The 27,709-nt window shown below is 43.5% G+C and overlaps 1 protein-coding gene across 1 annotated transcript in view; it reads right to left on the minus strand.

Moving 5' to 3' along the window:
- Window positions 1–27,709, minus strand: part of ARMC8 (armadillo repeat containing 8) — a 46,465-nt gene that overhangs the window by 12,449 nt on the left and 6,307 nt on the right. The window contains exons 3-10 of the mRNA XM_088530275.1: window positions 23,034–23,105; window positions 13,677–13,819; window positions 13,479–13,576; window positions 9,512–9,604; window positions 4,854–4,934; window positions 3,241–3,316; window positions 3,058–3,148; window positions 1,607–1,667 (exon numbers count right to left, since the gene is read on the minus strand). Coding sequence (XP_088386401.1) covers window positions 1,607–1,667; window positions 3,058–3,148; window positions 3,241–3,316; window positions 4,854–4,934; window positions 9,512–9,604; window positions 13,479–13,576; window positions 13,677–13,819; window positions 23,034–23,105 — 715 coding nt within the window. The remainder of the gene's footprint in view (window positions 1–1,606; window positions 1,668–3,057; window positions 3,149–3,240; window positions 3,317–4,853; window positions 4,935–9,511; window positions 9,605–13,478; window positions 13,577–13,676; window positions 13,820–23,033; window positions 23,106–27,709) is intronic.

Consider the following 27,709-nt stretch of genomic DNA (forward strand, 5'->3'; position numbering starts at 1 on the left):
GGGGCTGGCCTCTTTTCAGTGGTGGCCACCGACAGAACTAGAGGAAATGGCCCCAAACTGAAGCACCAAAAGTTCCACAGGAACTTAAGGAAAAATTTCTTAACAGTGAGGGTGGCAGAGCACTGGAACAGGCTGCCCAGAGAGGTTGTGGAGTCTCCTTCTCTGCAGATCTTCCAAACCCGCTTGGACGCAGCCCTGTGCCACGTGCTCTAGGTGATCCTGCGTGTGCAGGGGGGTTGGACTAGATGACCTCTAGAGGTCCCTTCCAACCTTGAGCATTCTGTGATTCTATGATACTCCTCCTCTGACATGCCCCAAGGTAGGCCTTAGGGACACTACTGGACAGAGACTCTGCTGACAGCTCTCCAATTTAAAATATAAATTTGCAGGAGCCCTCAGGCCACAGTCAGAGGACACTCCCTGGTCCCTTCTGTAGCCTTTAGCAGTGAGGGTATTTGTTGCTCCAAGCAGCGAGCGCAGCTCTCCGCGGTGCCAGGGGCTCGGGGCACTGTGCTCACACTGCCTCATCAGTTGCCTGTTCACGAGAGAGGAGCCCAGCACCACGGAGAGGCCTCACAACCAGAGACAAGTGACTACTGCCAAAAACCAGCGGGTTTTAGGTCTAAGCCCAGTGAATACTGACAGTAACTGCTTTGATGATTGCTGGTCAGACCCAGCTGCTAGATTCACTACAGGAACACAGGCCTTACAAATTTCAGACCTTTGCACTGAGGGATTCTAAAAAATAAAAAACACCAAAGAAAGCTTCGAGCCTGCAAGACTCCTCTTCTGTAACTATTAAAGGAAGAAAACATCTTGTCTTCCTTCAGTACCACAGTAATCTTCAATACAACAAGGAGAAAGAAGCAGTGCAAGTGTTCCCGGTCTCTGGCTGATGGGCCTCTTCATCAGCAGCTTTCACTGACTACGTAGAGAAGTGTGACTATGAAGGAGAATCACACTCCTGTGGCGCCCTGGGGAGCCAGTTTCATTAGGAGTTAGCGGGATATAAAGATCAAACCCAGCCTTTCAGCATGAGCCTGATCATTTTTTGTTTATATGAAAACTCCCCAGCCTGAGTATGAAGCAACGATGCCCTGACAAATCTACAAGTGTTGTGAAACCCAGGACATGGTCTGCCCATACAACAGGCTCCACTTGCAGGTTGTGCAAGTGTGACGACTAGTCTTGTGAAATAAAGTGATGAAAGAGAAATTGGTGCTCCAGCTGCACACAGAGACCAAGCCAAGACTGTTGTTTCCAGGTTACTTACATATGATGACTGAACTACAAACACCAAAGGCAGGTATGTGCCAAACTCGGGGATACTTATACCTGGGATACAGATTTCCGGGTAGGATTCTTTACTTAAAGTTTCTTAAAAGAGCCATATTGATGTAAAAGCTTTAAGACACAAATGGAAATAAGGAAAATGACTTTTGAGTAAACATCTGAAGAACCTCGTGCTTTTGAAATCTTCAGGATAACAAACTTTTTGAAGTTTTTTATATGGGATATAAAGAAAGGGCTATGTGGGGTATAAAAGAAGGGACAGATCCTCACGAGCACTTTCTGTGCTACCCAGAAAACCATCTCAGCTGCTCACCTTGAGAACGATGCAGGAATCGTCTGTTCGTATCGCTCCAGCTCTGCACATGGAAGTAAGGCTGCAACGGGACAACAAAACACACATTCACCCATCGCTGCTTTCTGTGCACATTGGTAAGACACTGAAAAATCTCTATCAGTGAAACACACCTCACGCAAATATACTGTTCACTTCAGTACATTTATGCATGTAAAATTCATGATACAAAACTCCCCTATAACTGGCAGAAAATAAAATGAACAAGAACCTTCCTAAGATACAGGTGCAGTGTTCACCAGTGTACACACTGGATGGGCCAGCACTTAAACAGTAAGTAGTTTTATTTCACTGAATGCAGGGAACACTCACGACATCAACCGACTCATATTTTGAAACCACCAGAAAAGATGCATCTCTAATAGCTTTATTTTTATTTGTAATTCTCCATCTCTTCCCTGCATTGTCAAAGAAACACAGAATCAATCACAGCAGAGAACCCAGAACCTCAAGGCTGGGCTGGCAAGAGCTTTCGGTGAGTGAACTGCAGCAGAGAACTGCTCCAGGCCAAAAATAAGGACAGCAACATCTTGGGGAGAGACTTCAATACAGAGAATTAAAGGAGTCTAAACCAATTAATATATTAGTGATTGACATCTGGAGTTATGCTTGATGATAGAAGTTCACAGTGAGAGATTATCTTTTTCTTCTTCAACCATCTGAAATCATTTGTCCCATCATTATCAACACAATAGATGGAAAAGGGCCTTAAAATGCATCAATTCCCAGTTATGAAATTAGTAACCCTGGTGATACAGCTCCGAAACACGGTCAACTGTGTCACATGTTATTTATTTGACCCTGCCAAAGTGTATCCACGCTGAAGGGGAAAGTTAAGCGCTATATAGTATTATTTAGTAGCACCGATTCTGCTGCACCAGCACAAGAAGCTTAAATCTATTTTAATGGAAACCTTGGGTCTAGCTCTTCAATTTGTTCTCATCTTGCTGCATATAATTCTCGACACAACCCAGCCCTAGTCCATGATGTGAGTCCTTAGGACACTATTTTAACAATTACATTACCTTGTATTACATGATAATGTTTTATTAGTTGACTCTGTAAGAACATAAGATTAACTGTGAAAAGGTTATGGCCAATCTTGCCATAAAAATCCAAGCTATTATTAAAAGCTGCAGTTCAGCTTATGAAAAAAAAACATGCTCAAGCACACATTCCTGATAAAATTGCTGCCCAGTAACATTTTTTTCCTGTTTACATATAGAAAAGAGTGAATATTATGCTATAAAAACTATTAGGCAAGAAACATGTCTTCAAAAATTAGAAAATGTATATATCATTATTCTTAAGGTTTTAGATATCATTTATATTAATTTACAAGCAAAAGGGGAACAGTTAAAAGTTAGTGATAAACTGTGAACTATTTCACGCTAATTCCTGATGAACATTACCATTTGGCTGATGTGAGCTGCATTTCAATAGGCTTGTCCCTTTGTAACATCTTGACGAAAATTTGTGGTAACAATTCTCCATCAACCAACACTGCAAACAATGAGAGAGAGCTCAGAAAATGATTCCAGTTCAATGGGGCAATGAAACAAATGTCCAATTAGCAACCAGTGCTTCATGCTTACCATTTACAAGAGTCATTGACACCTGGGGGTTTTCAAAGGCTAGAACTGAGAAGCATTTCAATGCTTGCATTCGAACCTGTGCGAAAACATAATTTTTGAAGCGTAAGTGTAACCACTAAGTTAAAAGCAAGGAGACCATAACACTGCATAGGCTTACAGGAAATAACTCTGCATAACCAGTAAAATCTAGAGGATAGTTAAAAGGCAGATGGAAGTATTTGAGATGCAGCTTGACTCTTCTGATGTCCCTGGCAGGTGGAACCAGAGGGTCAGAGATACCCGTCACAGCCGTGATGCTCGGCAGATTCCCAACAGCAACCACTATTATTCAAGGACTGTTTTGAGGTACCCAAGGGAGTCAGAAACTCACAGCACTGGGACTTGCACTTCCAAACCTTCTTTAAAGTTTAGTTTAATAAAACATCTAAGAGGAACAGCCTAGTTGAACCGACTCTAAGGTGATCTTGCAAGGGATGTGTACCATAAACATTATTATGTACCATAAACATTATTGCCATTATGCAACCTCAGCCATCACCTACACACAAATGACTCAATGCTCTTCATGGTGGATCTCCCTGCTCCAAGGCAAAACTAAGCCCTGGTTTGTGAGACAAACCTTCCTGGTTGCCCAGCCACCTTAGTGTCTGAAGTTGATATAACCTCCTTTTTTGCTGCTGCTGTTGCTTCCCAGCTACAGAATCTAATCCATACCTGCCACTGAAGAAAGCGTGTGAGGTAACTGCAAGCCAGGTTCAGCTCCCCGGCCTATCCCCAACAAAAACTCCCAGAAATACCAAAGTCCTGGGGTAGACAATGACTGTAGAGATCAAACTTCTGCTTATTAATTCTATGACATGACTGGGATCAGATATTAAGTTCTCTCTCATGAGTGGCAATGAAGTCTTAGATGGGGGAAAGGCTAGCAGACCATCTGGCTTCAGAACAAAAGCCTCATTTGACAACTCCTCCATTTACTTTTCACACAAAATCTAATGAATTTAGTGGATTTTTCAAAGCAGCAGGAAGTAGAGATTCTGTATTGAAAAGCCCTAAAGAGAGTCGAACCACAGCTGAGGAGCTGTATTCCTGCCAGAGGGAAGCAAGCTGGGAGGAGAGCGGGAAAGTTTTCCAGGGTGAACAGCAACAGCCTAGCTAGAAGCTAAGTGTTTTAAAAGATATTGTTCTATTAACGACATTTATGAAAATTAGTATGGAAATTTCTTTCTTTGAGGGTACAGCACTGGCACCGGAACTTTACTGAGCTCTGAGCTCCTGATTTTAAAATAGCTGTTCAAAAAATCAGGAAAAGTTCAAGCTGACAATAAACATAACTCAGAATAAGTTAAATAGTACCAGCATTGAGTGTTGCTTCTCATTCAGATCAAAAATACCAACTCTGTTTTAATTTACAGAGTTTTAATTCCGCAGAACACTCCAAACTATACATCTCACTTTGATAAAAATCCATATGCACACAAAAGCAACCTGTATTCTACTATATACACAGTACACAGATTTACAGTTTTAGTTCATGTGCTTAGGTTTTACCTCCTTCACTGAGACAATTTTCACCAACTGATACAAAACATGTATAAATGTTAATGCCTTACTTTGTAGGAGGTGGAGACTAACAGATGGGCGATGTTCTGCACCGCTCCGTGGTTAAATAGGATGGTTTGGTGATCTGGACCCTGCGAAGGAAAATACAACAGGTCATTTTTGTTTTCCAGTAGGAAAAAAACAAACAAAAAAGGCTGTTAATTGCAACTTAACAAATATTAAAGGTAGATTTACTAACAACTACTTTTGCAATCAGAGTCATCATACTTAGTTTTATTTTATTTTATTTTTTATTTAAATAGGTACATTATTTTATAGCATTTTTTGTAACCATTTTCACTCTTTTTCTCAGAAGAAAGTTCTAGGCTAGAAATAGGTAGATGAGAGGCAGAATGAGTGAAATTTTTTTCACAAATGAAAGAATGCTGTTAGCGTGCTTAGCTTCCTATTCTTCATACTGGAAATAATTACTGGAAAAATCCTGATTTTCTCTGCAAAATCATATAAAGGATCCCCAGTGAATTAAATGTCTTTCTCACTGGTAGTGTTAAGCATTTCCAACACTTCTAGCTCCAGAAGACAGACAATTAGTTCTAAAACGGTTTCCAGACAGAATGTGACAGTGTCTTGAGAACAGACTCACATTTTCCTCCCACAGAGTATTATAGTTGCAAACATATTTAACCACAAATCTAGTCAGCCATCACCCATTTATTGACTTCAAGATTTAATAAAACAATGAAACACCAATATTTAAATAAATAAAAGCATTTGGAATTAACACAAGTACTGAATTTTGCAGAAGAAAGCTCTCAGAACTCCTGTAGTACGACAAGGCTCCATGAGGTCAGAGAACAACATGAAATCCTAACTGGCCCTGTAACCTGCAATAGTTTTTTGATGATATCTGAGCTGATTTATTTACAAATCTCTTTCACATTCTCACGTCTCACTGGCATTAAAACAGGGGCCACCTGCTATGGTGTAAAGGACAACTCTATATGCCCTTATATACAATTCCCATTTGATGCACAATTGAAATTAGATTTCTTTTAAATTCCAAAGAACATTCACAGACCAACCTTTACTGCCACAGGAAAAAGAAAAAAGGCATGAAAATTAGTTTTAGATGTAACATATCTGGTGCTTTAAGAGATGCTTCAGCTGCTACTGCCACCAAGAGCTTTCTATCCAAAAAAAGGCAATTAAAATAGCATGGTTGAAGGAGGAAAACAACTTACATTGGCACACAGAAGTGGCTGAGGCAATGATTTAAAGCCGCAGCTATGCCAGTGTTGGAGCTGAAGAACAGATATTAGAATACGTGAAAAAGATGAATAAAATCAAAGTAAAAAAAAACCCATATAGACCTAGATTGCTCTAGCTACTCACAAGTATTATTCGTGTAGACACTTGGGGCCAGATCTTTAACGGGCTGCAAATGTAACTCTGTGCAAAGAGCACCGTGGATGCACACGAGGGATGGAGCATCACCCCACGCACGGGGCGAGCTGCAAACACCAACACCAAGACTTGGGAACGTAACGTTCCCTTCCCACCCCAAACACCTCCAGTACACTGTAACAGCAGGGCATTTTGGTTCTGTTTTGCTTCAGGTTAAACCCAGTCAAACACTGACAGGCCTGGCAGCCAGTTCCATTAGAAGGGTATTTTCCTCCAGACATAACTGAGAGCTGTGTTACTTCAGAAAGGAATCACAGTTCTTGTAGGATTTTCTCCATAAAGAATCAATTTTCAAGAAAGCAGCAGGATAGAAAAAAACGTAACAATTCATTCAATAATCAGATTTTCAAAACAGATTTCTAAATACAAATGTACCTTTCTTCAGGGATCCAGCACCAAGCCTAGGATCACACAGGAAAACGGGACTTAGGAAGAAGCTGCCGTGATTACGGGCAGCATCCTGGAGTTTCCCTGGAAGGGAGGGCTTCACTTCCAGTTTGTGGTGAATGATAATTACGCAGAGACATCACTACATTCAAATATAGTATCCAGCACTAGCTCTTCAAATTATTCATACAGCCCTGTGCTTCCTACAACCTCATATTTTTCATTTTGTTATTAAATTGTAAGGCTTACCAACTCACATCACTTCCTCTGAAAACAAATCAACTGCGACACCGAGAATCTTAAATAGCAAATTTGGACTTTATTTTCAACCACACTCCACATTCACCTGCTTTTGGTTTACTCAGCTTTGCTATGTGGCAGCAGAGTCCTGTCTGGGTATGTAAAGAATTCTCTGTACCCACTTTCCTGTAAATCAATACTTTTCCCTTGCTTAAGCATGATTTTCCTTCATGGTCAACGTTCTTCACTGACCATTTCCATTTTTACTCTAAAAAGGTAGGGAAGAGCAGCCAAAAGATGCAGCACAAGCAGAAAACAGCAGCAATATGCTAAAAACTTGAGTAAAGGATATCCCAACTATGGGAAACAGGCTGAGTTTTCCAGTGAAATTTGAACAGGAGAGAGAAAAAGGGAACTGGAGAAGCCCAACCCAACTGAAAGTCAGGCCAGGAAAAGGAAAAACACAGGCAAGAGAAGCAAGGGGACAGCAATTTGCAGGAACAAGGAAAGCAAAAGCTGTGGTTCGTCACCATTGGTTTAATCAAAAATCTATTAAAACGAGGGAAAAGAAAATAAAAGCTTCTGCATCTCCTATATGTTAAGGCTTAACTACTAGAGACTAACTACTAGTAGTTAAGGCTAACTACTAAAACTTAACCTATTTTTTCAGGAAAAGAGTTAAAGGTTCTCTCGACCAGTCTTTGGAAGACCAGGTCTTCACCAGAAGTGCTGCAAACACTGAGGCCTTCTGGAGTACGTGCATGATAAGAACATACATGGAAATCAGAACATCCCAGGCACCCTCTGCTTCACTCTTAGAAGTATTTTGTTATATCTGAAGGAACGGCACCTCATCTTTGGTCTTGGTTACCAGATTTGAAACCCAAAATTAAGTAAAAAAGAGGAGGGAGAGTTTTAGGGTTTCTCTCAACAGCTGCATTGGAGAAGACAGAAATGAGTTCTTGTTCAATTTGGGATTTTTAATGATGTCCACTCAACTTCAAATGTTTTTCTTTGCTCTCAACCTTAAATATTCGTCTTTATTTTGGTGCTAACGGCTATTCCAGAAATATAATTATTGCCCATTATTCATTCCCATGCAGTTTCCTCTTCCCGGGCATTCGTGTTTCTACCTGTCCATAGCACTAACATTTCTCCCCGCACAGCACCTTGCATTTCTCCAAGCAATCACTAAACATTTTGCTTGGTGATGGACGTGCTGAAGATGGTATCATGTGTTCTGAGGACCTTTCTTGTTCTGCTCTCCTCAAGTTAGCAGCCTCTTGCTTTGTTAACTATGCACTTCATACCCAAGTCTGCAGGAGTTAATGCAGCTACAGGAGGAATAAAACGAACGGATGAGCTCCCTTTGCAGGCGGGGTGGGTTCCCCGGGGCAGCTCTGCAGTTTCCCTGCAGCCCCCCTGGTTTACACCTCCGCTCAGCTCGCCTCGGGCTCTATAAACACATTTCTAAACCTCTTTCAACTCAGGCCTGGCTTAGTTTTTTGTCAATATGCCAACATAGGCCATTTTTTTTTTTAACAGTTCAACCTACCCAGCCTATTATGGAGACTTGCAAGGCCCATATAAACATGAGCAAATGCTTCTCTTCAAGTGATAGATGCTTATTTTACGCGTGCTGTGCAAGCCCTGTGTTTGTCATAAGGCAGGTGCCACGAGGGAACAACCGGCCCAAATCCCAAATCCCACACTTGACTGTTTTCCCACTGCCTCATCCACATGTTTTCACCACCTCTCCTTGCCCCACGGACACGCAGGGTGACTTCTTGCTCCAAAGGAAATTAATGGATTTTTTCCTTTTTCAATTACAACAGGTAATGAAACACTGCTTCAGTGTCTTTCTTGCTTTAATTTTCAACTTAAAGAGGGGTCCTAAAGAAGCAGACAATGTTTTAACTCAAATGTTTTAATTCAAATGTTTTGACATTTTAATTCATTTTTTTCAATGTTTAATTCAAATGGGCTTTTTTAATTCAATGTTTTAATTCAAATCCCATTAGTGTTCACTCTTCTTTATGACAACGTTGCTGGCATAAGACTTTGCATAAAGATGGGGAGTTGCTGTTTTTAAATTAGCAGAAGTTTTACCACATCAGGAAATTGGGCTATGTAGCAGGAATTAACAGGTATCTGCATTAACCTGTAGCTGGTGGGGTTGGACTGAGAAACACATTTTTGTCTTTCCCAACCTACAACACCTCTTAGAAAACATCCTCTGGGCTTAAAATAGCTGGTTTGGAAGCAGATATAAGACATCTGCAAAGACATGCTCAAACCATTCTGAGACTTCCAAAGGGAATAAAAGGATTTTTCTAAAATTACACTGGCAACAGTGAGGATTCATCTTTGCCTAGATTGTTGATTTGGTTTGGGAGTCCAAGACATACACCCTATACAAAAGCAGGCTTCTGCATATGTTGCTTAACTGTAGAGAAACATGTCTTATCCCCAATAAAGCCATCAGCAAGACCAGCACAAGAGCAATGCAATCACTGCCCTAACGATCCAGATGCAAAAGGCAACCTCGTCTTATACAGTTTCCTATATGCTGGAAAAGGCAAGAAGTCTCACGGAGAACATGCATTCTCTTTCTTACTTTGCAGCAATGTGAGAAGATCTGACATATGTATTCTTGTGTGTATCGAGACCTACTGAGCAGTGCCATGAGGTGGGAGATAACTGTAGCATCCTGGAAACAAGGCAGAAAAGAAAGCAGCATTAACACTTTGTTTCACACAGTCTCTGTTCTTAGCAGATAAAGTGTTTCGGAACAGAACGCGGTGGTTCTCCCTCCCCCGGAGACTTGCGCGGATACAGGATAAAACCATGGAAGTAGAAGGAGGAACTCCAATGAAAAAAAAAATGACAGGTTGGACCAACTCTCATGAATAAAAGTTTAGAACTTGCAGGTTTTGCCCTGAAAGGCTGGCGTTAGAAAACAAAAACAAAGGAAAAACTTGTAACTGCAAAAGCGGTCACTGAAAGCAACTCCCTTAGCACTTGCTTGCTCCAGCTGGGATTTCCTTACCTCTCCCTTCGTCTCGGAGCAGAAGGGCCCAGGCAGGGCAGGAAGGTGCTGGCTGGCCCAAGGCACAGTCTGCTTCGGGCCATTTGTCACTAACTTTGTGGCTCGCAAGCGGAGGGCAAGACTCTCCTGTGCCTTTAAGTCACAGACTCAAACTAAAGCAGTGCATGATACAAACCACACAGAACCCAGTGCAGGCACTGGCAGGAGAAAGTCATCGCCCCGTAGTTCTCTCATTAAAACATTCCCAGGTACTACCTAAGCTCTGCACCACGTCAGCAAATGACAAGATTTTAAAGCTTTTGGTTACTTTTAAGTGTAGTGAAGGCAGCAATAGACAGGTAGAAGGTGGCAATGACTACAGCCTCACTAGTACAAAGGTTTTAACACAAAATTTTAATTTCCCCAATTAAAACATCATATCTTTTCCCCAAGAGCTGGAAGGGATCAATGTGGAACAGGCTAATTTGCCATTTCACAATCTTATGGAGAGAAAGTTACCACACACCGGAGTTTTTCCAGCTACACTGGCCATGTGTACATGCTCATTGCACACTTATGTGCTTGGGAAAAGTGAGGCTCAGTGCCTGGATGTCCAGCAGTTTCCCTAGCATCTGCTCTGCAGCAGCTCCATCTGATTTTGCACATTTATACATAGAATTAAGTCCGTCAATAACTTCTCAGCTCCAAAGACCAGCTGCCCACAAGGAATTGATTAGGGCAATAGCAGATACCATCTGAATAAATATACCTATCAGAGGCAATTACTAACCTGCAGACAGGCTGGTCCGATCCCTGCTCAGGACTCACAACTGCCCCGTAAATTGGAGTTTTATCTCCCTCCTGCAGCAAGCAGAGATGATGCCCAGAGCAGTGTCCAGCCTGGCACCCACCACAGCAGAAGAGGAAGTGAGGAGCAAACCAGAAAGGATATTGCACTTGCACAGTAATCCTCGGATGGGAGGAAACCCCTGTTTGCCCAGGTTCTGCAGCAATAAATTAGGATTTTTAACTTGATAACTGTCTGAACTGCTTATGGAAACTAGATTTCAATAAAAATACACAAAAATAATCTTCACTAGTGAAGAAAGTGTTGAAGTTTGTAAAAAGTGCAAGAAGGCAAGCTTTCTATCAAAATTAACCTGAAAGCTTGAGAAGCAAGCAAGTTTTCTGACACAAATTTGAAAAGATATTCTACCCAAGGGAATATGCTAAGACCCAGCTCATCTGTAAAGGGTACCCGGACATTTAGAAAGGTTCCTGCCAACCCTGTGCCACCCTTCTGTTGCCAAGCCCCTACGGGCTGATATTCCAGCTAGCGCACCGAGGAAAACTGGGAGGAAGCTGGAATTAATTTCACATGCCTACCTGCTGCATTTTTCAAAGAACTCAAGTTACTTGGAGGCAGCTCTGTTTTTGCCAACCCACTCGTGTATATTCAGCAGTAGATTGAAGTGGCAGCTTCACTAATTGTCCTGTACTTGGAGGCAGGTCTGGCACTGCACACAGCAGCGGTGGGTGTGAAGACAGTGGGTTTAAACCTGCAGAGCAGCCGGGTCAAGCTCGTTCCCTGCCGCTGAGCGCTTCCGCTCCGTGCGCGGTTCCATCCCACGCGGATCCGCGTCTCGGCTACGGAGCGGGCACTCGCTCCAGGCCAGCCCCGGGGGCAGTGGCCACCGTCTGCCTCTCGGGGCTGAAGGTTGCTCCCTTCCAGGGAAAACTTACTTGTTTATTCTCAAGGTCCTTCACACAGCTCTCCTTAAAGCACTCGTGTATCTTAAACATCTGGAAAGAGGCCCTCTGAAATTATAGGCCCTCCAGAGCTACTGTAATGTCTCCGGAGACAATAAATAGCATCTTCTCCTTGGAATAGCCAATGGCAAAGTTTTAGAGGTAGCATTCCCTGTATGAAAGACTAAAGGCAAAGGGAAAACTCCAGGATAAAAGCTTCCCTCCAAGATGCAACTTGGGAACCCGTTTTCCAGAAGTCTTCCCCAGAACCACTAGGCAAAACTGAAAAGCCACTGGTGCTCTGATGGACTCCCCGTTCAGGCAGAGGCAGACAGGCTATCGAGTAAGCTCTTCACACAGCCAAAGAGTGCCTGAAGATGCTGACAAGCCAAAAAATAAGGAATAACACGGCTAAAGTAGAACTCAAGTTCTGCCTATTGCTCTCAAAGCTGGACGAGCAGCGGGTTATGAAGTGCTGGTTAGGGCCATAATGATTTCACCGATTGCAAATAACTTTTTCATTGCTGCATTAGGAAACATATTGCAGTAGTGAAGCTTCTGACTGCGCTTCCCAAGGAGTATCAAGAAAGCTTTTTCAAAGGATTTGTGTTTATTACTCTCCAAAGCATGGGCTTGGGTATTCCCACAAGGGAAGCCTTCCCAGAAAAATGTCCTTGGGCACAGCCACAAAGTCCTTGTTTGGAGGAGGTGTCTCATATCCTGAAGGGAAAGGGAAAACTCACAAGTATGTACAGAGGTGTCAAAGAATCCCATTCCTTATGCAGGGAAATGTTAGAGCCCTCAGTGAACCATAGCTAGAAGAAACTCTCACCTGGTGAGAATGTGCCCTTGTTCACTAATTCCAACTCCAGTTGGACACCTGCAAGTTAAGGACTTTGTAGCTGTGCCCACAAGGAACATTTAATAGTCTCTGTTGAGAAAGGATTGTTAATGGAGATGATCATCTTAAACCCAGCTCTGGGTGCTGGGATCAGGAAAGAGATGTTCTTACAGTTAGGAGCTCTCACAGGCCTATACGGGGCATCAGATGTGGTCAGGATTCACACTGCATATAAATAATATCAGTCTGGGAGCTGAAAGTAGAGTCAAAGGAATAGCCAGACCAAGAAGAAATTCCCAAATCACTCAGCAAAAGAGGCGCCTTATTTTCGCCCTCTCTTCCCCCGATCTACATTACACCCGGAAATTGCCTGGAAAAAGTCAGTGACCAGTGACAACACAAAACTTGCTGATAAATTATATGTACTAAAAAATATGGTCCAACGTGAATACCTGCAGAAGAACTTCAAAAATAGACCAACTAGTAGGTGAAAATCACAATAGATGTATGTTAAAAATCAAGTCGATGGAGAATAACTTTGGCTACTCAGCTCTAACAGCTATTGCTGCTCAGGAAAGAAGTGTAAGGAGCCAAAGGGGAAGATCAGAGAACAAAACAGTCATCACCACAGCATGAGTAAGGACTGGACAGACCTGAGCGTTTGTTGAGGGTTGTTAATGCCAAGCTGTAATGGTGGGTAACAACATTCCTGGATTAGGCAATGATGCTCCTCAACTGTAGAGAAACTATGAAGTCAAAGTACCCACAAGACCACCTCATATCAAAAAAATACTACAAACATTTGCAACTCAGATGCCTTGAGCTTAGGTGAAAATGCTGACGTTGTTGGTGAAACAAGTCCTGCCTATTACTACTAACTGCAGCAGGACCTGTCACTGCCACCCACCCCTTGCTGCATACACAGCAGTCTAAAGGAAAGGTCAGAACGAGCTGCTTACAACTTACTGTGTACAGCAGATCCTCTGGAGTCACAGGACTGATAAAAATAGTACGGAGACATCGGAGGCAAGCTTCGATGAACTTCAAATCTGGCGACAATAATCCTACAAATACACACAGAAATCCTGCTCAGTTTTGTTATCTTTGCTTACTTGCATATTTTAGAAACCTTCACTGAAACAGACTGCAGCAGGTGAGAAGTACCTTGCAGTAAGGCAGGGATAATATGGCAGTCCAGCAGGGATTTGACGTTGTTCTCCGTGCCCATGGCGAGGCTCCCGAGCACCACGGCACACTCGGTCCTCAGCTCCGTGCTGGAGCTCTCCTGCTGCAGCAAATACAGCAACCTGGAAACAAAACTATTTTTAGAGGAAAATTCAAATGGAAGAAAATCGGAAAGTCAGGTAAAGTAGCCTTAATCCTGCTGTGCAAAGCCCTTAACAGAAGGACAGGGCAAGATGAGCATTAATGAACATTATATTCATAAGCACATGGCTACCCAGGTTTTGCTGACCATTAAAATAAGGAAGACCAGGCTTTGCTTTTTGCATACACCTTTTACCACGATGCTGGTGGCTGGGAAGATGCCTTTCAGGATGCTGGGAAGACCCCAGATTTCAATCCCAGGAATGAATCCCCAGCTTGACGTCAAAGGGAAAGGCAACTCGTGCATCCCCCCTAACTCCTAGGGATGCGGTCACCACCGCTGCTGCGACGGCTCTTGTCTTTGGCAGTGACTCTGCCACGCCAGGGTAGTCAAATAACTCCGTCATCAAGCACAGAACAAGACTGGAGTGACCTGAGCTTTGAACACTAAGAAATAATCATACACTGATGTTAAAACTTATCTGGACTTTTTTTTTTTTTTAAGTTATAGTTCAGTTGCCTTTCCACACATAACAGGATCATTTCAAAACAAAAAAGGAAAAGCCTTGTCAAACATGTCCTGGCCTCAAAACTGTTGCTTTATACAATACCAAGATACACAGGAACCCTTTTTGAAAATACCTTAGCTTATGACTTAGCCCCTGAATTGCAGATATGACCAAACACTTTCAATCTACATTTGGGTCACCTGGTCAGAGCCCAGAGAGGAAGAAAAGCCCAGAAGGCAACTGCTTGAAATCTAATATATTAGTGTTTTATATATATATAAATATAACAATACATTTGTTTATATATATATATATATATATATATAGTTAAATTAAATGGTTATCTTTATGCTGACATATATATATATATTCTATACATCATATATATATATATATATACACACACACATCTGCATAAAGATAACCACCATTTAACTAAGGGTTCCCTAGCTACGAATCTCAGCAAAGCCAGCCCAGGATGCTGAGATACAATTCTCATGCATCTATGCAACATACACATTTTTTTAGATTTTACTCAGCTGAGGTGGAAATACTCTCAATTTAGATCTGCATTATCCTAGTTTAAACAGGCCTCTCTGAAATCCAGCCAATATATTCAAGTCTTCTTTAGGAAGAAGAGCCAAAACACATTATCTCTCCTACAGGAGATAGGAGAAGACCTCTTAAGTGCGGATGGAATGAGGCAATGCAGATGGAACAAGACAAGGCTCGTGTTATCAACTGCTCCATAAAAGCAGAGCTCACATCACGTGTGCAGAACCAACCTAACTGCACCTATGCGATCCACTTCTGGAAAAGGAAGTAGAAACATTCTTGGGGCAATGAAATTCCATGTTTCTAAAGCCACAAATTCCGGCAGTGCCTCCTCTGAAGCAGCAGCTGCACCGCGTTCAAGGCAAAGATCAGTGCAGTGCCTGAAAGACCGCAAAGGAAGCAAAACTTGTTATCAGTGCTGTGCAAAATGTGCAAGGTTATCAACAAGGAGGAATCCCCCTCCAGCCCTGCTGGGACACAACCACCTCCCACCTCGGTTACTTATTTAGAGAGGGGCTTTGTCCTCTGCCTTCTAGATCAGGCAGGAAGGGTCACAGAGCAGAAGCTTCCTCAGTAAAGAACAAGTGGCTAAAGTTCATCTCTGCAAAGATGCTGAGCTGCTGCATGGGAAGCACCATCTCTTCTCTCATACTAACCAATATTCGCAGCTAGTCTGTAAGAAAACTCCTTACTGTAAAAAATAATTCAACAGACATTATCAGGAGCGTATCAGAAGATAATCATTAATGGCTATATCGTATATATCTATTTTTGTCTCAACTTCACTCAGTCTTCCTAATTCACATTGCCCATTTATGTTTGCAAAGTAACACATTCCAAAGCAATTTCCAACACATATCCTAACTGTACTGCCAGAAGTCAGATCCAAAAAAATATGTACTTATTTCTCAAAAAGGAAGCTTCTAGAAAAATCTAAAGGCACCCTAAATTTTAAAGTTTATTCTCTGCCAAAGAAAATAATTGCTATTTTCTTTCCCATTAGCATTCCACATTTGGAACAGATGTTACTGCTAAATTAATGCAAAAGAGTGAAAATGAAACACAATGACTATAATCTACATTTTTTCTGTGCGTTTAAAATAGAAGTACTTAGATAAGCTTAATAATTAGTAAAGATGAAAACTCTAAGTTCAGTCCTACACAGGGTAAGTTTTTGAACATTCCTACCTTTTCTATATCTTTGGAATGTGCTTGTGCATCAGCACCAGCTTTGCACACAACCAGACATCCACTTTGTAACCCTTTCTGTTGCTTCCTTTAAAGTGTGGACAGACATCAGATTTCATAGAAAATGCAGAAGTTAAATCACAGACTGTATGAAAAGCTAGAAGCAAGAAGAATCCATACGCTTTTGGTGGACACAAACTGTGCGTTGCTATTGCCAAACACAGAACAAGGGCCGGGTTCATTAACCAAGAAACCCGGGGACAGAGGACGACCCAACCAATTGGACTGGCTACTGGTTCTAGAATCTGGCATATGCAAACTCAACTCTGGGATTTATTAAAAGACAGAAAAATAGCATGTACATGCAGAGGGAGAAAAGGAATGGTGTTAACTTGGAAATTTAGGAAAAAAATATATATATTTGCCCAAAAGCCACCAGCGAGGGCAGCAGGAGGTGCGACACACACGGAGCAACCAGAGTCCCAGGGAGCATCAGTCCCACATTGTCAATTAGTTCACAAGAATAGATGAAACAAGGGACAACCTACAACATATCAAAGAAGAAAGAAAATACAACAACGAGCCACAAAAGCCCCGTTTCCTCAGCAAAAGCACACCATGGGGCACTGGCAGGATGCACACACAGGTGCTTCTCTTTACTCCAAGAGGCCAGAAAGCAGCAGACATTGACACAGCTCATCCTGAGGCCAACACCAGGTCCCACGACCTCCCCTAGACAGAACATCCAGGTCCCCACACTCTCATGGCTATAACATGCCCTCTTTACTGCCTAGACAGCAGCTGTATCTACCTGAATGCAAAGTCCGACTGACAAGTCCGAGTACTATGTTGGAATATGAGTTTTCTGGTGCCTTGTGAAACACTATTATGGGCCTAAGAATTTCACATTAATTTTGTAATCGCTCACCAGCAATGCTTTTCAAACCATAATAGGAAGATTTTCTTTTCCAAGGAGAGAACTAAGTATCAATTCTAAAAGCACACAAAATAATTTCGGTGAGAGCCTGAAGTGTCAAATGCAATCAAATATTTTTAGATTCTTACGCATACTGACTCAAAACCACGAGCAGTTTCCATGATTTTAGTCAAAGAAATTAAGTAGTGAAGGCACCTCCAAAAAGCCTCAGCCAGGCAAGAACCTGCCAGCTCAGCCACCTTCCAGGTCAGGGCAAGTCAGAGGGACCCGGGACATGTCCAAGGACTGGGACCTCTCCGGGGACCATTCCCAGGACTGCACCATTCCCACGGGGAGGAGTTTTTCCCTCCTCCAGTGACCCAGTCTTATGGTTAACAAACTAGTTACCTTGCTCAGGTCACCCCAGTGCAGATGATGTTTGTCTGAGGATGCAAAGCCCCATCACGATGGGTGAAGCACGTTCAGTACCTCACTGTTTTCCACATGAGAGATGCTGGTGAGAGTATGTTCCTGGACACTTGTTACTGCTTTTGACTCTTACTGCTACTTTGAAATATCATAAAGTTATCTTTTGCATGACTTTCTTTTTTAATTGGAGATTAAGCTTTTAATTGACACCTGATCCTCACCATGCTGCTCACAGAAAGGTGGAATTATTTAGACAGGTCCTTATTCCCAAACTGCTGTGAGGAAGAAAGCGAAGGACATGGACGGGAGCCCTACCAGGGTCTCTGCTCTCCGGCCCCACGAGCAGAGGGTGACAGAGGCCAGAGCTGCAGCTCCCTCACCCACGTGCACAAACCCCCTCGAGTCCTTTGTACACAGCCCGTAACGGGCACAACTTCCCCGCACAGCCAGGAACACGGGAGCAAGGGCCGCTCTGGGGCTGCTCTCCTTGGGATCAGCCAGCTGCAAACAGCAGGGCAAGGAAGGAGACGGGAGCCCCGGGCCGCAGCCGAGCGCTGGGGCACGAGGGACGGGGCTGCTCCGGGAGCAGCGATCCGGGGAAGAAAAACACCGGCGAAAAGGAAGGGAAGCCCCACGGCCGGCAGGAAAACACCCAGGCCCATGTGCAAGGAAAAATGCGGTCGTGCAGCCACGTCTCTCTCTGACTACGTTTTCTGGGTCTTTTAGCTTTTTTAGGGTACAACTCATGACACCCTGATGCCGCAGCTCCACAGTAAGCAGCACTGCAGGCAGTCCTAAATCCGTAAGAACAAAGGGGAGAGAAAAACACTTCTCCTTGCGGTACCCCAGGTCAAGATGTGGGAGCAGAAGGGCAAATGCCACCTGCTGAGGAGGAGACACCTCCTGCAGCCCTATGCAGGGAGCCTTCTCCAAGATCCAAACCGACAGAAACAACAAAACGTCACCTCTGAGCAGCCTTCCCAGCACAAATCACATTCACGTCGGGTATTCGAATGGTTTCCCTTTAAAAGGGAGCAAATTTAGGAGCTATCACTGGCTGGCAAACTGGAGATCAGAATGTGAGCAGATGCTAATGCTTCCCTGCTTTTGGATGTGGTCTTGCCAAAAATTACTTTATAAATGACGTAACAAGATAAAGGATCATAAATATTTTGTGCTGCACTAAGCCACAGAAAATATACACGTTACGCTTATTCCTGCGGCTACGCAGCAGCTCTTGCCCAAAGCAATTCCTATACAAAAGCAGCAAGCCTATGGACTTGCCAGAGCAATAATCAAACCAAGATTGCTTCAGGAGTATTAGTTTCCAGATTCAAAATATTTTTGTTCCCTAGAAAAATCAAGGCAAGGGCAACTTCAAAGATTCCTATCCTGCTAAAAGCAACTTCATTCCTGTAAAAAATACAGTGATTTTTGAGCTGTTTTATCTGTAAGCATTTAAAGTCTAAGGGAGAGAGGGGAGTTAAAGCATCCAAATCTGATGGTCAAAAGTGGTCTCCCTTTGAGCTTAAATTATTAAGTTCAGGATCTAAGTTTCAGAGCTTAAAATTAATTAAATTTTAAATCCCATCTTTTCTTCCCAGCTTGATTTTTCAACTCTGTTCATTCCTATTAGAAGCAAGGTTCTTATTAGACATATTAAGACTGTTAATCCGGAGTTTGAAAGTCTAATTTATCATTCAAAAACACTGAATTAATAACAGTATTAAACTGTTCACATTACCGGTTTCCACCGTGTTGTTTCACTACCGTTTGTGAGGGGTGAAGGGTCTGCACGTGGTGACCCTCCTTCCTGGGCCTGCAGCAGGGCCTGGCGGGACACGGCATGTCCTCGTGTCCCAAGAGCAGCTCAGGTTTTTCCCTTTGTACACAAATGGAGTTGCATAAAAGAAATATGTGAAGGAGGGGAAAGCCTAGCTATTCCCTATAGCAGTTTCCACCATTCATTGATCTCTGCACTTTATAATACCAAATTTTTTCCAATGAAAGAACTTTTGTGGTGAATAATTTAAGAACAGAAACTAGAAAAAAAATTAAACCTGCTTGCCTAAAACAAAACTCTAAAATGCCTCTGGCCACCGAGCCTTAGACTATGTTGAAAACTGAAGGCTGAGTTTGTTCTCTGAAGTAATTCAAGGGTTTTACTGCCCTAGCTATGCAGGAGAAAAGTCATGTGAGAACTACCCAGGTTAATTCCTAGGTCACTGCTGTGTAACAAGGATGTGATTTCCCTTCCTTGCTGACATTTAGCAGCATCAGGTCCCATGTGGGCAGAGGATGCTCCTGTCGAGCAGACACTGGCGTTCCTGCAGTTAAGGGATGGCCAATCCTTCGGGATCTCGTCATCAGAAACACTGTGGAAGTGTTTCCTCTAATCAGCTTAGAGGAACTCCCGAGGGAGCCCCTGAGCGCAAGGATAATCCCAAGGAAAACCCAAAGGTGTAGCTCGTCATAAACATCATATTGCAGAAGCACAAGTGAGGTTGGGAGGACCTTCTGGAGATGGCTTGGTCCAACTCCCTGCTCAGGGGGGTCCGTGAGCGCAGGACGCTCGATATTCCGGCCAGGAGGCCGAGCTTTCAAGGACACGGACGAATGGATCTACCTTCATGATGCCCATCTAACATAACAGCTGCTGCCTGCACAAACCTTATCCCCACACAGCTGAGCCTGCAGGGCTGGCTGCTCATCTTTCGGCAGCAAACGCACGGACGTGGGACGTTATCTGCTGTTTTCCTCAGAAAAGCCGGAGCCGTAGCGGGCAGCCACGGCCGAGCGCGGGGAGAGGGCCGGCGCGACGCTCCGGTGCAACGCTCCGACACGACGCTCCGTGCGCGACGCTCCGGCACGTCCCGGCGGGAGCTGCTCTTCCGCGCAGCGCCGCAAGAAGCGTCCGCGTCCTGGGACGCCCTCAAACCTGGAGAAACGGCCTTGGCTGAAGGGACTGCTGAGGACGCCGCGTGAGCCGCGCGGCAGCATCCCGCCTCATCTTTACCTCGAAATGCTGAAACAGGAAAAAACTTGAAGGCATCAAAGGCTACCACAGATTTGTCGTTTCTTGTACTTCAGTTTATCAGCTCAATTTTAAAGTATTTGCCAGTCAATGTCACATCCAAAACCATCTTTTGGATACTCTACTTATTTTGAAGGTCTATATACAAAATCCTTTCTCTTTGCTGAAAGACTTTGGGATGTAATAGAAATTTCCAGTTATTAGATGTATCTTTGCTGGTTTTGTTAACCGTATAACAATAAGATGTCTTATTTTTTTGCAAATCCCAGAAGAACACTGCCCAAATAACCCTGCGTTTAGCAACATTGAACAAAATGTCCTGTGCACCCGTGTCCGTGTGCTCCCAGCCCGAGAAAAGGGCTAAAAACCCAGTGAGCTGTTACCAATTCCACAGACAAGCTCAGAACATCCCTCACAGAGCTCACATGGTGGGGAGGATTAACCACCACGCGCTGCCCATGGGTCACAAATGGCCCCCAGAGAAGTTTTTAACAGAAGAAGTTAACCAGAATCCTGAATAAATGAGTTAGAAAAAGGTTGGAACAACTGTACGAAGTTCCTGAAGGTGGACCTACATCACCTCTCCAAGTAAGTGTTTTCTACCATAAGGTTCTGGAGAGCAACAGTTAGCTGGAAATTAGAAGATATTTCTGGGATGCGAAGAGAGTGATTTAGTGCTTTTGTTATCAGTCCTGCATGACTAGGTTTATGATTTGACTTTAAATTAAATTCTATCCTCTGTAAGGGAATGACTGAACTTAGAGAGGAACTAGCTCTGAAATTTAATAATTTTAAGCATTAAGTTTTCAGGAATGATTAGATAAACAACAATTTGATTCACTTTTGACAACATCAGTATAGGGCAGAGCTCTCCTGTGTAGCTACAGGATACAAAGCCACACTCATGGCCCAAACGAACCACCACCTTCTTTACCCGCCACTGCCCAGCAGAAGAAAGAGAAAATACCTCACGACCTGGAAGGCCCAATTATTAACTGGATTACAAATCACCAAATATCTTTCAGGGTATCATAAAGTTTTACTGCCCACTTCCTAGCAATAACAACAACAAAAAAATCCACAGGCTCTTCTGCAAAGCAGCGATTTGCAAAACCCAATTATCAAAGCAAACTTTCATGATCATTTCTTTGACTGTTTTATATACATCCATCTCTGCATGCCACGGAGCTCACAACCTGCAGTGTTCAATCCAGACACATGTTAAGAGTGAAATCTTCCACCTACGACAGTACCTTAAGCTATTAACTCATTGGGTGGCCTTAAACGCAGCTTCTACCCAGCCTGTGGGCAAGCAGCAGCCTTTGGGGATAACTCTAGGAACTTGAGCAAGACCATTTACCTGTCCAGATCTTCCCCCTTGTCAATTCCCCACATTATTTACTCAGCCAGAAGGTATTAACAGCGGGGGGAAAAATGGATTCTGGGCAGAGAACAAGCACAGCAAAAAGCAGGAAGGATGTAGGACGTGGAGTCCTGCAAAAGTTCAGGAAAAACGTGGCATGAAGGTCGTGAAGCTAGAGACCCTCTGGCATTTCCCAATTGGAATCACAAGGATCAAAGGGAGTCAAGGGAAACCCCCGCGACCTGCTGCGCAAAAGAGATCTGTGAATTTTGCATAAAATTCGCTCCAGTCTTCCCGTCTGAACAGGTCTTCCTGCCCTGCTTACATTTGCTCAGAACAGAAGATACTCCAACAGAGTTAGAGGGTTCCCCTGTTCCCTGCTAATCCGAGAGAATTTAGGAGATTGGAGAGCTCTCAACAGAGAGCTCATTCTGCCAATGAAAAGAAGATCCAGCCCAGGAAAAAATGCATTTCTTGACAAGGCTGCGCTCAGGCAGGACAATCTGGGGCCAAGTTGCCATTTAAGCAAAAGCATCAGAGGGGACTCCCGTGCTGCTAAAACCAGCAATGGTCAAGGGTTTCCTTTCTCCCTTGCTGCAAATTGTGGCTGAAAAAAACAGAGAAGAGGGGTGAGATGAAAGCTTTAGTGAGCAAATCCAGCGGCTACAGTTACCTGTTAAATTTGCACTAGTGGAACCAGAATCCAGGAAATATTAACATCTGCTGAAGCAGTAACTCAGCAATAAAGTATGATCCATGATTTTTGCCTTCTGAAGCAGGTGGAGAAGCCAAATTACCTCAGGTGTTTATTAATATTTTCAAATGAAACTTTTAACATAACCTTACACATTTGCACTTGTGAACTCACCAGGCAATTGGCTGGAGAACAGGACTGAGATACAACCACTTTTCATCCATCGTTAACATTGACAATGTTGGAAAATAGATTTCATTCCCGGGTTCATAAAGCTTAATAAAAATCACCAAAGCTACTTTAGAGAATTTCATGAAAATCCAAATTAAAAGCATTACTCAACAGCCTGTTCTGCAATACATGTGTTTAACAGATATTTCAAGGCTCTCAGTTACATTAATAAAGTTTGCAGTAAGCAAAGATAAAACAGAAAAGTGCCAGTGATTGACAGATGGTTATTCCAGACCTGTAGCGCATCGGTGAAAAGGAGAGTAGCAAAGGACGTACCTTGGAACTGCTCCCAAAACAATCAAGTTGGCTTTTTGTTTGTTGTTTCCAATTACAGCATTTTTCATATCTCTGTAAATCCAGAAAGAAAAACAAACCCTGGTAAATTATGCTGAGGTACTGAGGGCTTCATCTACAGCATTTGCTATTTCCATGAAGGTTTATCACGGGGCCTGTCACCCTGCACCGACACCAGTGGTTATTGCCTGGGGGTTTCCACGGAGCACCTTTAATATCCCAGGGCTTCTGGGAGGCAGTTGGACCCCAGCTTGTGCAAGGAAGCAAAACCCCAAGGGCTCTCGCGTGCAGCTACACACGAGGAGGTCTCGCTGCGGAGGAAACCAGGCGGTCTGGTCCGTTATGCCCATATATTCACTAGATTTCTAAAAGAAATAATAATACAAAAAATCGCATTGGTTTGGAAATCAAGCACACACAAGAAAGTATTGACTCAATATTCTAGTGGGTGCAGGAAAAGACGAGTTGTTAGATACAGAAGGAGGAATTAGGAACTTTCTCCAGTGTCAGGAGACCACAGGTTCATTCTCCACTTCACCCCAGGTTCCTTCGTGCTTTCAGTGTCCTGCCTCAATCTCAAACACCCAGGAATGGAGGGGAAACGAATCCTATCTCAGAGTTACTGTAAGGGTAAACAAAAAGGGAGCGAGCCCAGAGCCATCGCTGTCTTTCCTTGGAAAGCAGTGGTTCTGCACGCCACCAAGCCCTAAAGAAGTGCACAGCTGCCAGGCTTGGGGCTCCTAAAACTGCTGCTGCGTGCTAAAAAGCACACCTCGTTTCCTTAATTTATTTTTTATTCCCATTGTATTAAACACATATGAATAACCAGGTAATCCGGAAGAAAACTAACATTTTGGACCAGTTTCAGGAAGTCAAGACGACACTTTTCGGAAATGGTCCAAGCAAGAACCTTTATAAATCCAAGGAACAAGACCATTCTGAGGGCAGATCGTTTTTACCAACAACAACAAAAAAAAAAAACACACGGCCTGATGAATTTATTAATTGCACAAGTATCAACAGGAGGATTTTTGGCAGAGTCCCTGATTTCTTCATATCATTTGAGAACTAGAGCAGTGCTTGCTTTAGTTGGTGTATTTTCTGATAACCATGTGCAGCTCGCCATTACCTCTTTCACGTGCTGTCTGCTTTTCAAGGGTTCCCTTCATCCCTAAATTAACTCCTAAAAAGGTACAAATGCTGAAGTAACATTAAAAATATGCTTCCTTCTACACTGAAGAAAATGCTTTGAAAGCTCAAACTTGGGATAAGATCCAGTTGCCCTGAAGCATCCAAGGGAAATACGACACAGGACCTGCAGGGGCTCCAAGCTTTTTTGGAGCAGCTGCTGGAGATCAGCTGCAGTATCACAGGGAACTCAAAAAATTCCCAAATACTCATTTTAGACAACTGAATCCCACCCTAATAATTTATTTCTAACGAAAGACTAGTTGCAACATAAAACATCTACTCGGGAGTGGTTTTAAAGCAGTTTTTTTCTAATCAGAAAGCTTGTAGGGCCACAAGAAGGGCCACACGCTAAGGCTACCAGGAACTGTAGCTGTATGTATACTGGTGAACTGTATACATGGAAATAACTCCCTTGTTTGGAAATATCCCTTCCCACAAGGAGCTTGTGCTGGAGACACTTCAGATCCAGGAGGACAAGAGAGTTGCCAAGGAGGAAAATGAGTCAGGATCCCTATTTTGAACCACAGGTAGAAGCATCACTGATTTCTTAGCTGAGCCCGTAGTTCCTGCTATGTCTGTGTACCATTCTCTATAGTGAAGAGGAATCCTTGAATGAGCAGTTTCCTCTCCAGCCAGGAGACGAACCATGAAGCTCTCACGCAGCAAGTGCTCTTAAAACGCTCGTGTGCTCTTCCTGCAGATAAGTAACAGCCCATATATTGAGGCGTGATAAAGCAGATTCAAATTAAATTCAGAGGAGTTTAATGAAATCACTCGAATTACTATTCTTAAGGCACTGATTCAAAATCTGCTAACTGATATTTATGCCTACATTTGCAGTAATGCAATAAAATAATTTACAGACGCTCCAGCAGGATGTGTAGGCTGCCAACAATGAAAAATGGAGAAAATATCCTAACTGAGCACTTGGAAATACAGTTTCCTGCAGTGCTAAGTCAGCTCTTTTCCCCACTGCTTATTGCTTTCTGAAGAAATTGTAAGAATACAGTCTTATTTACTCAACCCCGTGACTGTTCAGCTTACAGTTATGAAGCTTACTAGAAACAAGCAATGCACAAAGATTTATTTTCTTCTTCCAAACCCTAAATAGAGGGGAGAGAAAGGTTACAAGCAGGCAGGCTTGCCATCTCTAATAAGCTTTTGGAATACAGTAACATGGAAGCAATCAGCTATATTGCTGAGATAAATATAAATACAAAAGCATAAATAATGCTTTTTAAGGGCAAGACATAACGATTTTGTTTGGTATTAGCACCATAGGGATGCTTAAGTAAAAAAAATAAATAAATAATTTTTGAAGTACGCTAACAAACAAATGTAAATGGACAAAAGTTTAAAGACCATCTAATCCACCAATTTTTTTTTACGAAGTTGATGTGTTTTTTTTCTGATTCTCTGCGTATATTTTTTCTAGAAGCACCAGAAATAGCTCTCTAGATAAGCAAGAAACAACAGGAAAAACAACAATTTGCAAACAAGAGACAGCAAGTTGTGATGATTCCCAGCCGATGAGGATGAGCTCTGAAAGGACAAGCCCCGAGCAAACGAACGTGGCCACGTCCCCGACTGCTGCAGAAGCAGCTCGAGTCGCCACGAGCAGAAACTGAAGTTGGCCAAGTGCACGAAGCTGCTTTGGAGCTTGGGGCTCCCTGTGCAAAGGGGCCGGCGGCGCCGGCCGCAGGCGCCGGGCACGTCCCGGCACCTCCGGCACTTGAGGAGCAACGCGGACTCAGGAGCCCCTCGGTGCACCCCTGTTTGCACCCACGGCTCTGAGCACTGCGAGCTGAGCACCCGTACAAGGAACCTCAGAAATCCGACACGAAGCACAGGAGCTTTCTGAAGTCTCGTTCCAGCACCGGAGTGAGATGGAGACTGGATGAGGAAGCAGTAGGAATTACGCAGAAGAGGGACGAACGGCCCACGTGGCGTTTGCTGATTTTGTGTCTTTTGAAAATAGGCAACATATTTAAGAGGCTGCTCCCCACAAAAGAGCATCAAACATGGATGAACATGAGGAAAAGTAGCCTCAGATGCCTAAAGTCAGTTCGTTGACTCCCTAAGCCATAGCCACAAAAGGGTATGAGAGGCTTAAATACACAGAAGCAGCATCCCAAAAACGAGTTGTCAGACTGGAGTTTATCTGCTCTATCTGTCAGAGGCCGATAAAAATACAAGCAAGAGACCAAGGCAGAGCATGACTCCAGAAAGGTTCCTAAAAGCCCAGTGCAAACCCCTCAGGTAGTGACAACTGGGGCAGAGGCACCGCCAAAGCCAGAGCCGGGCCGAGGGCGGTTCCGGAGAGCCGCTCCGGGTCAGCAGCGCCGGACAAGCGAGCGGCACCGGAGCGGCGGCGGCAGCGGAAGCTGATGCACGGCTGGGGGGTTTGCAGCCCTGATTCCCACAGCTCCCGTCTCCTCTTCCTTCCCTCCTACTCTGCTGTTCTAATGTGCAGATGAAAACCAAAGCACAGCAGGAAACAACTGAAAATTCTACATGTTAAAGTATCTCCACTGTTACTGACAGTGTCTTATGTGGATTCCTGCACAGCCCGAGTGCTCAATACGGGAGTTGGTTTTTATCCCTTTAACAGGAATTATTTGTATTAATAAAATTACTAATGATGTTCTAATATTATTCGCCAAGTGAAGGAAATGTTTAAAAGATGCTCCAAACTCAGGTAGACCACAGAAATAATAAATCAGTTTATTTTTCAAGTTAATCATTGGGTGTAGAAGAAAAGTTTCGAGGCTTCTAATCAGCCCGTTCAAGAAATGAGTGGAAAGACCATTCTAGGGATAAAAGAAAAACAAAGTAGCAGCCAGGGATACTGTGCTGTTGCGGAGCTTGAGCAACTTTCACACAGCAGGAGCCAGCAGGAGTGGGTGCGTTGGACAAGCAGCGCATGCCCCATGACAGGAGCAGAACGAACGCAGGGAACACCAGGAGTCAGCCCTAACCCGACCCTCCTCGCTCCGTGGATCGCGGTGCCTCTGCACGCAGCAGGACGAAGAGCCCTCTCCCCTCAAACCTCTTCTTCTCTCTGGGTGTTTAAACCAGCCAGTTCACACGCTGCTCTTCTACGTTACGCCTCTGTCGACAGATGAAGCTCTCGGGGTCTTTGGCTTTTGGATTCCTTTTCTCACTTTTTTTTTTTTCCTGGGATGCAGCTATTCCAAGGCACCCAGGCTACAGAACAGACTATCACGGCTGTTTCAGACAAATGACCCACACACAAGTATTTATGTCACCCTTTTTGGTCATCATCCTTCCGTCCCCTCTGTAAGTATTTTTCCCAGCACCTCCAGTTTTCAGTAGCATCTCCCATAAACTTTCCATGATATGGCAGTATTTCCACACTGTCCCTAGAAGATCCCCAAAAGCTGTTTATTTGGCACTACACATTAGGCTATGAATTTCTGAGGAGAGCCTCAGATCCTTAGCTCCAA

The sequence above is a fragment of the Tinamus guttatus genome, unplaced genomic scaffold (assembly GCF_059628265.1).
Source record: "Tinamus guttatus ecotype Peru unplaced genomic scaffold, ASM5962826v1 Tinamus_guttatus_pri_ptg000364l, whole genome shotgun sequence".
In the NCBI taxonomy this organism is placed as follows: Eukaryota; Metazoa; Chordata; class Aves; order Tinamiformes; family Tinamidae; genus Tinamus; species Tinamus guttatus.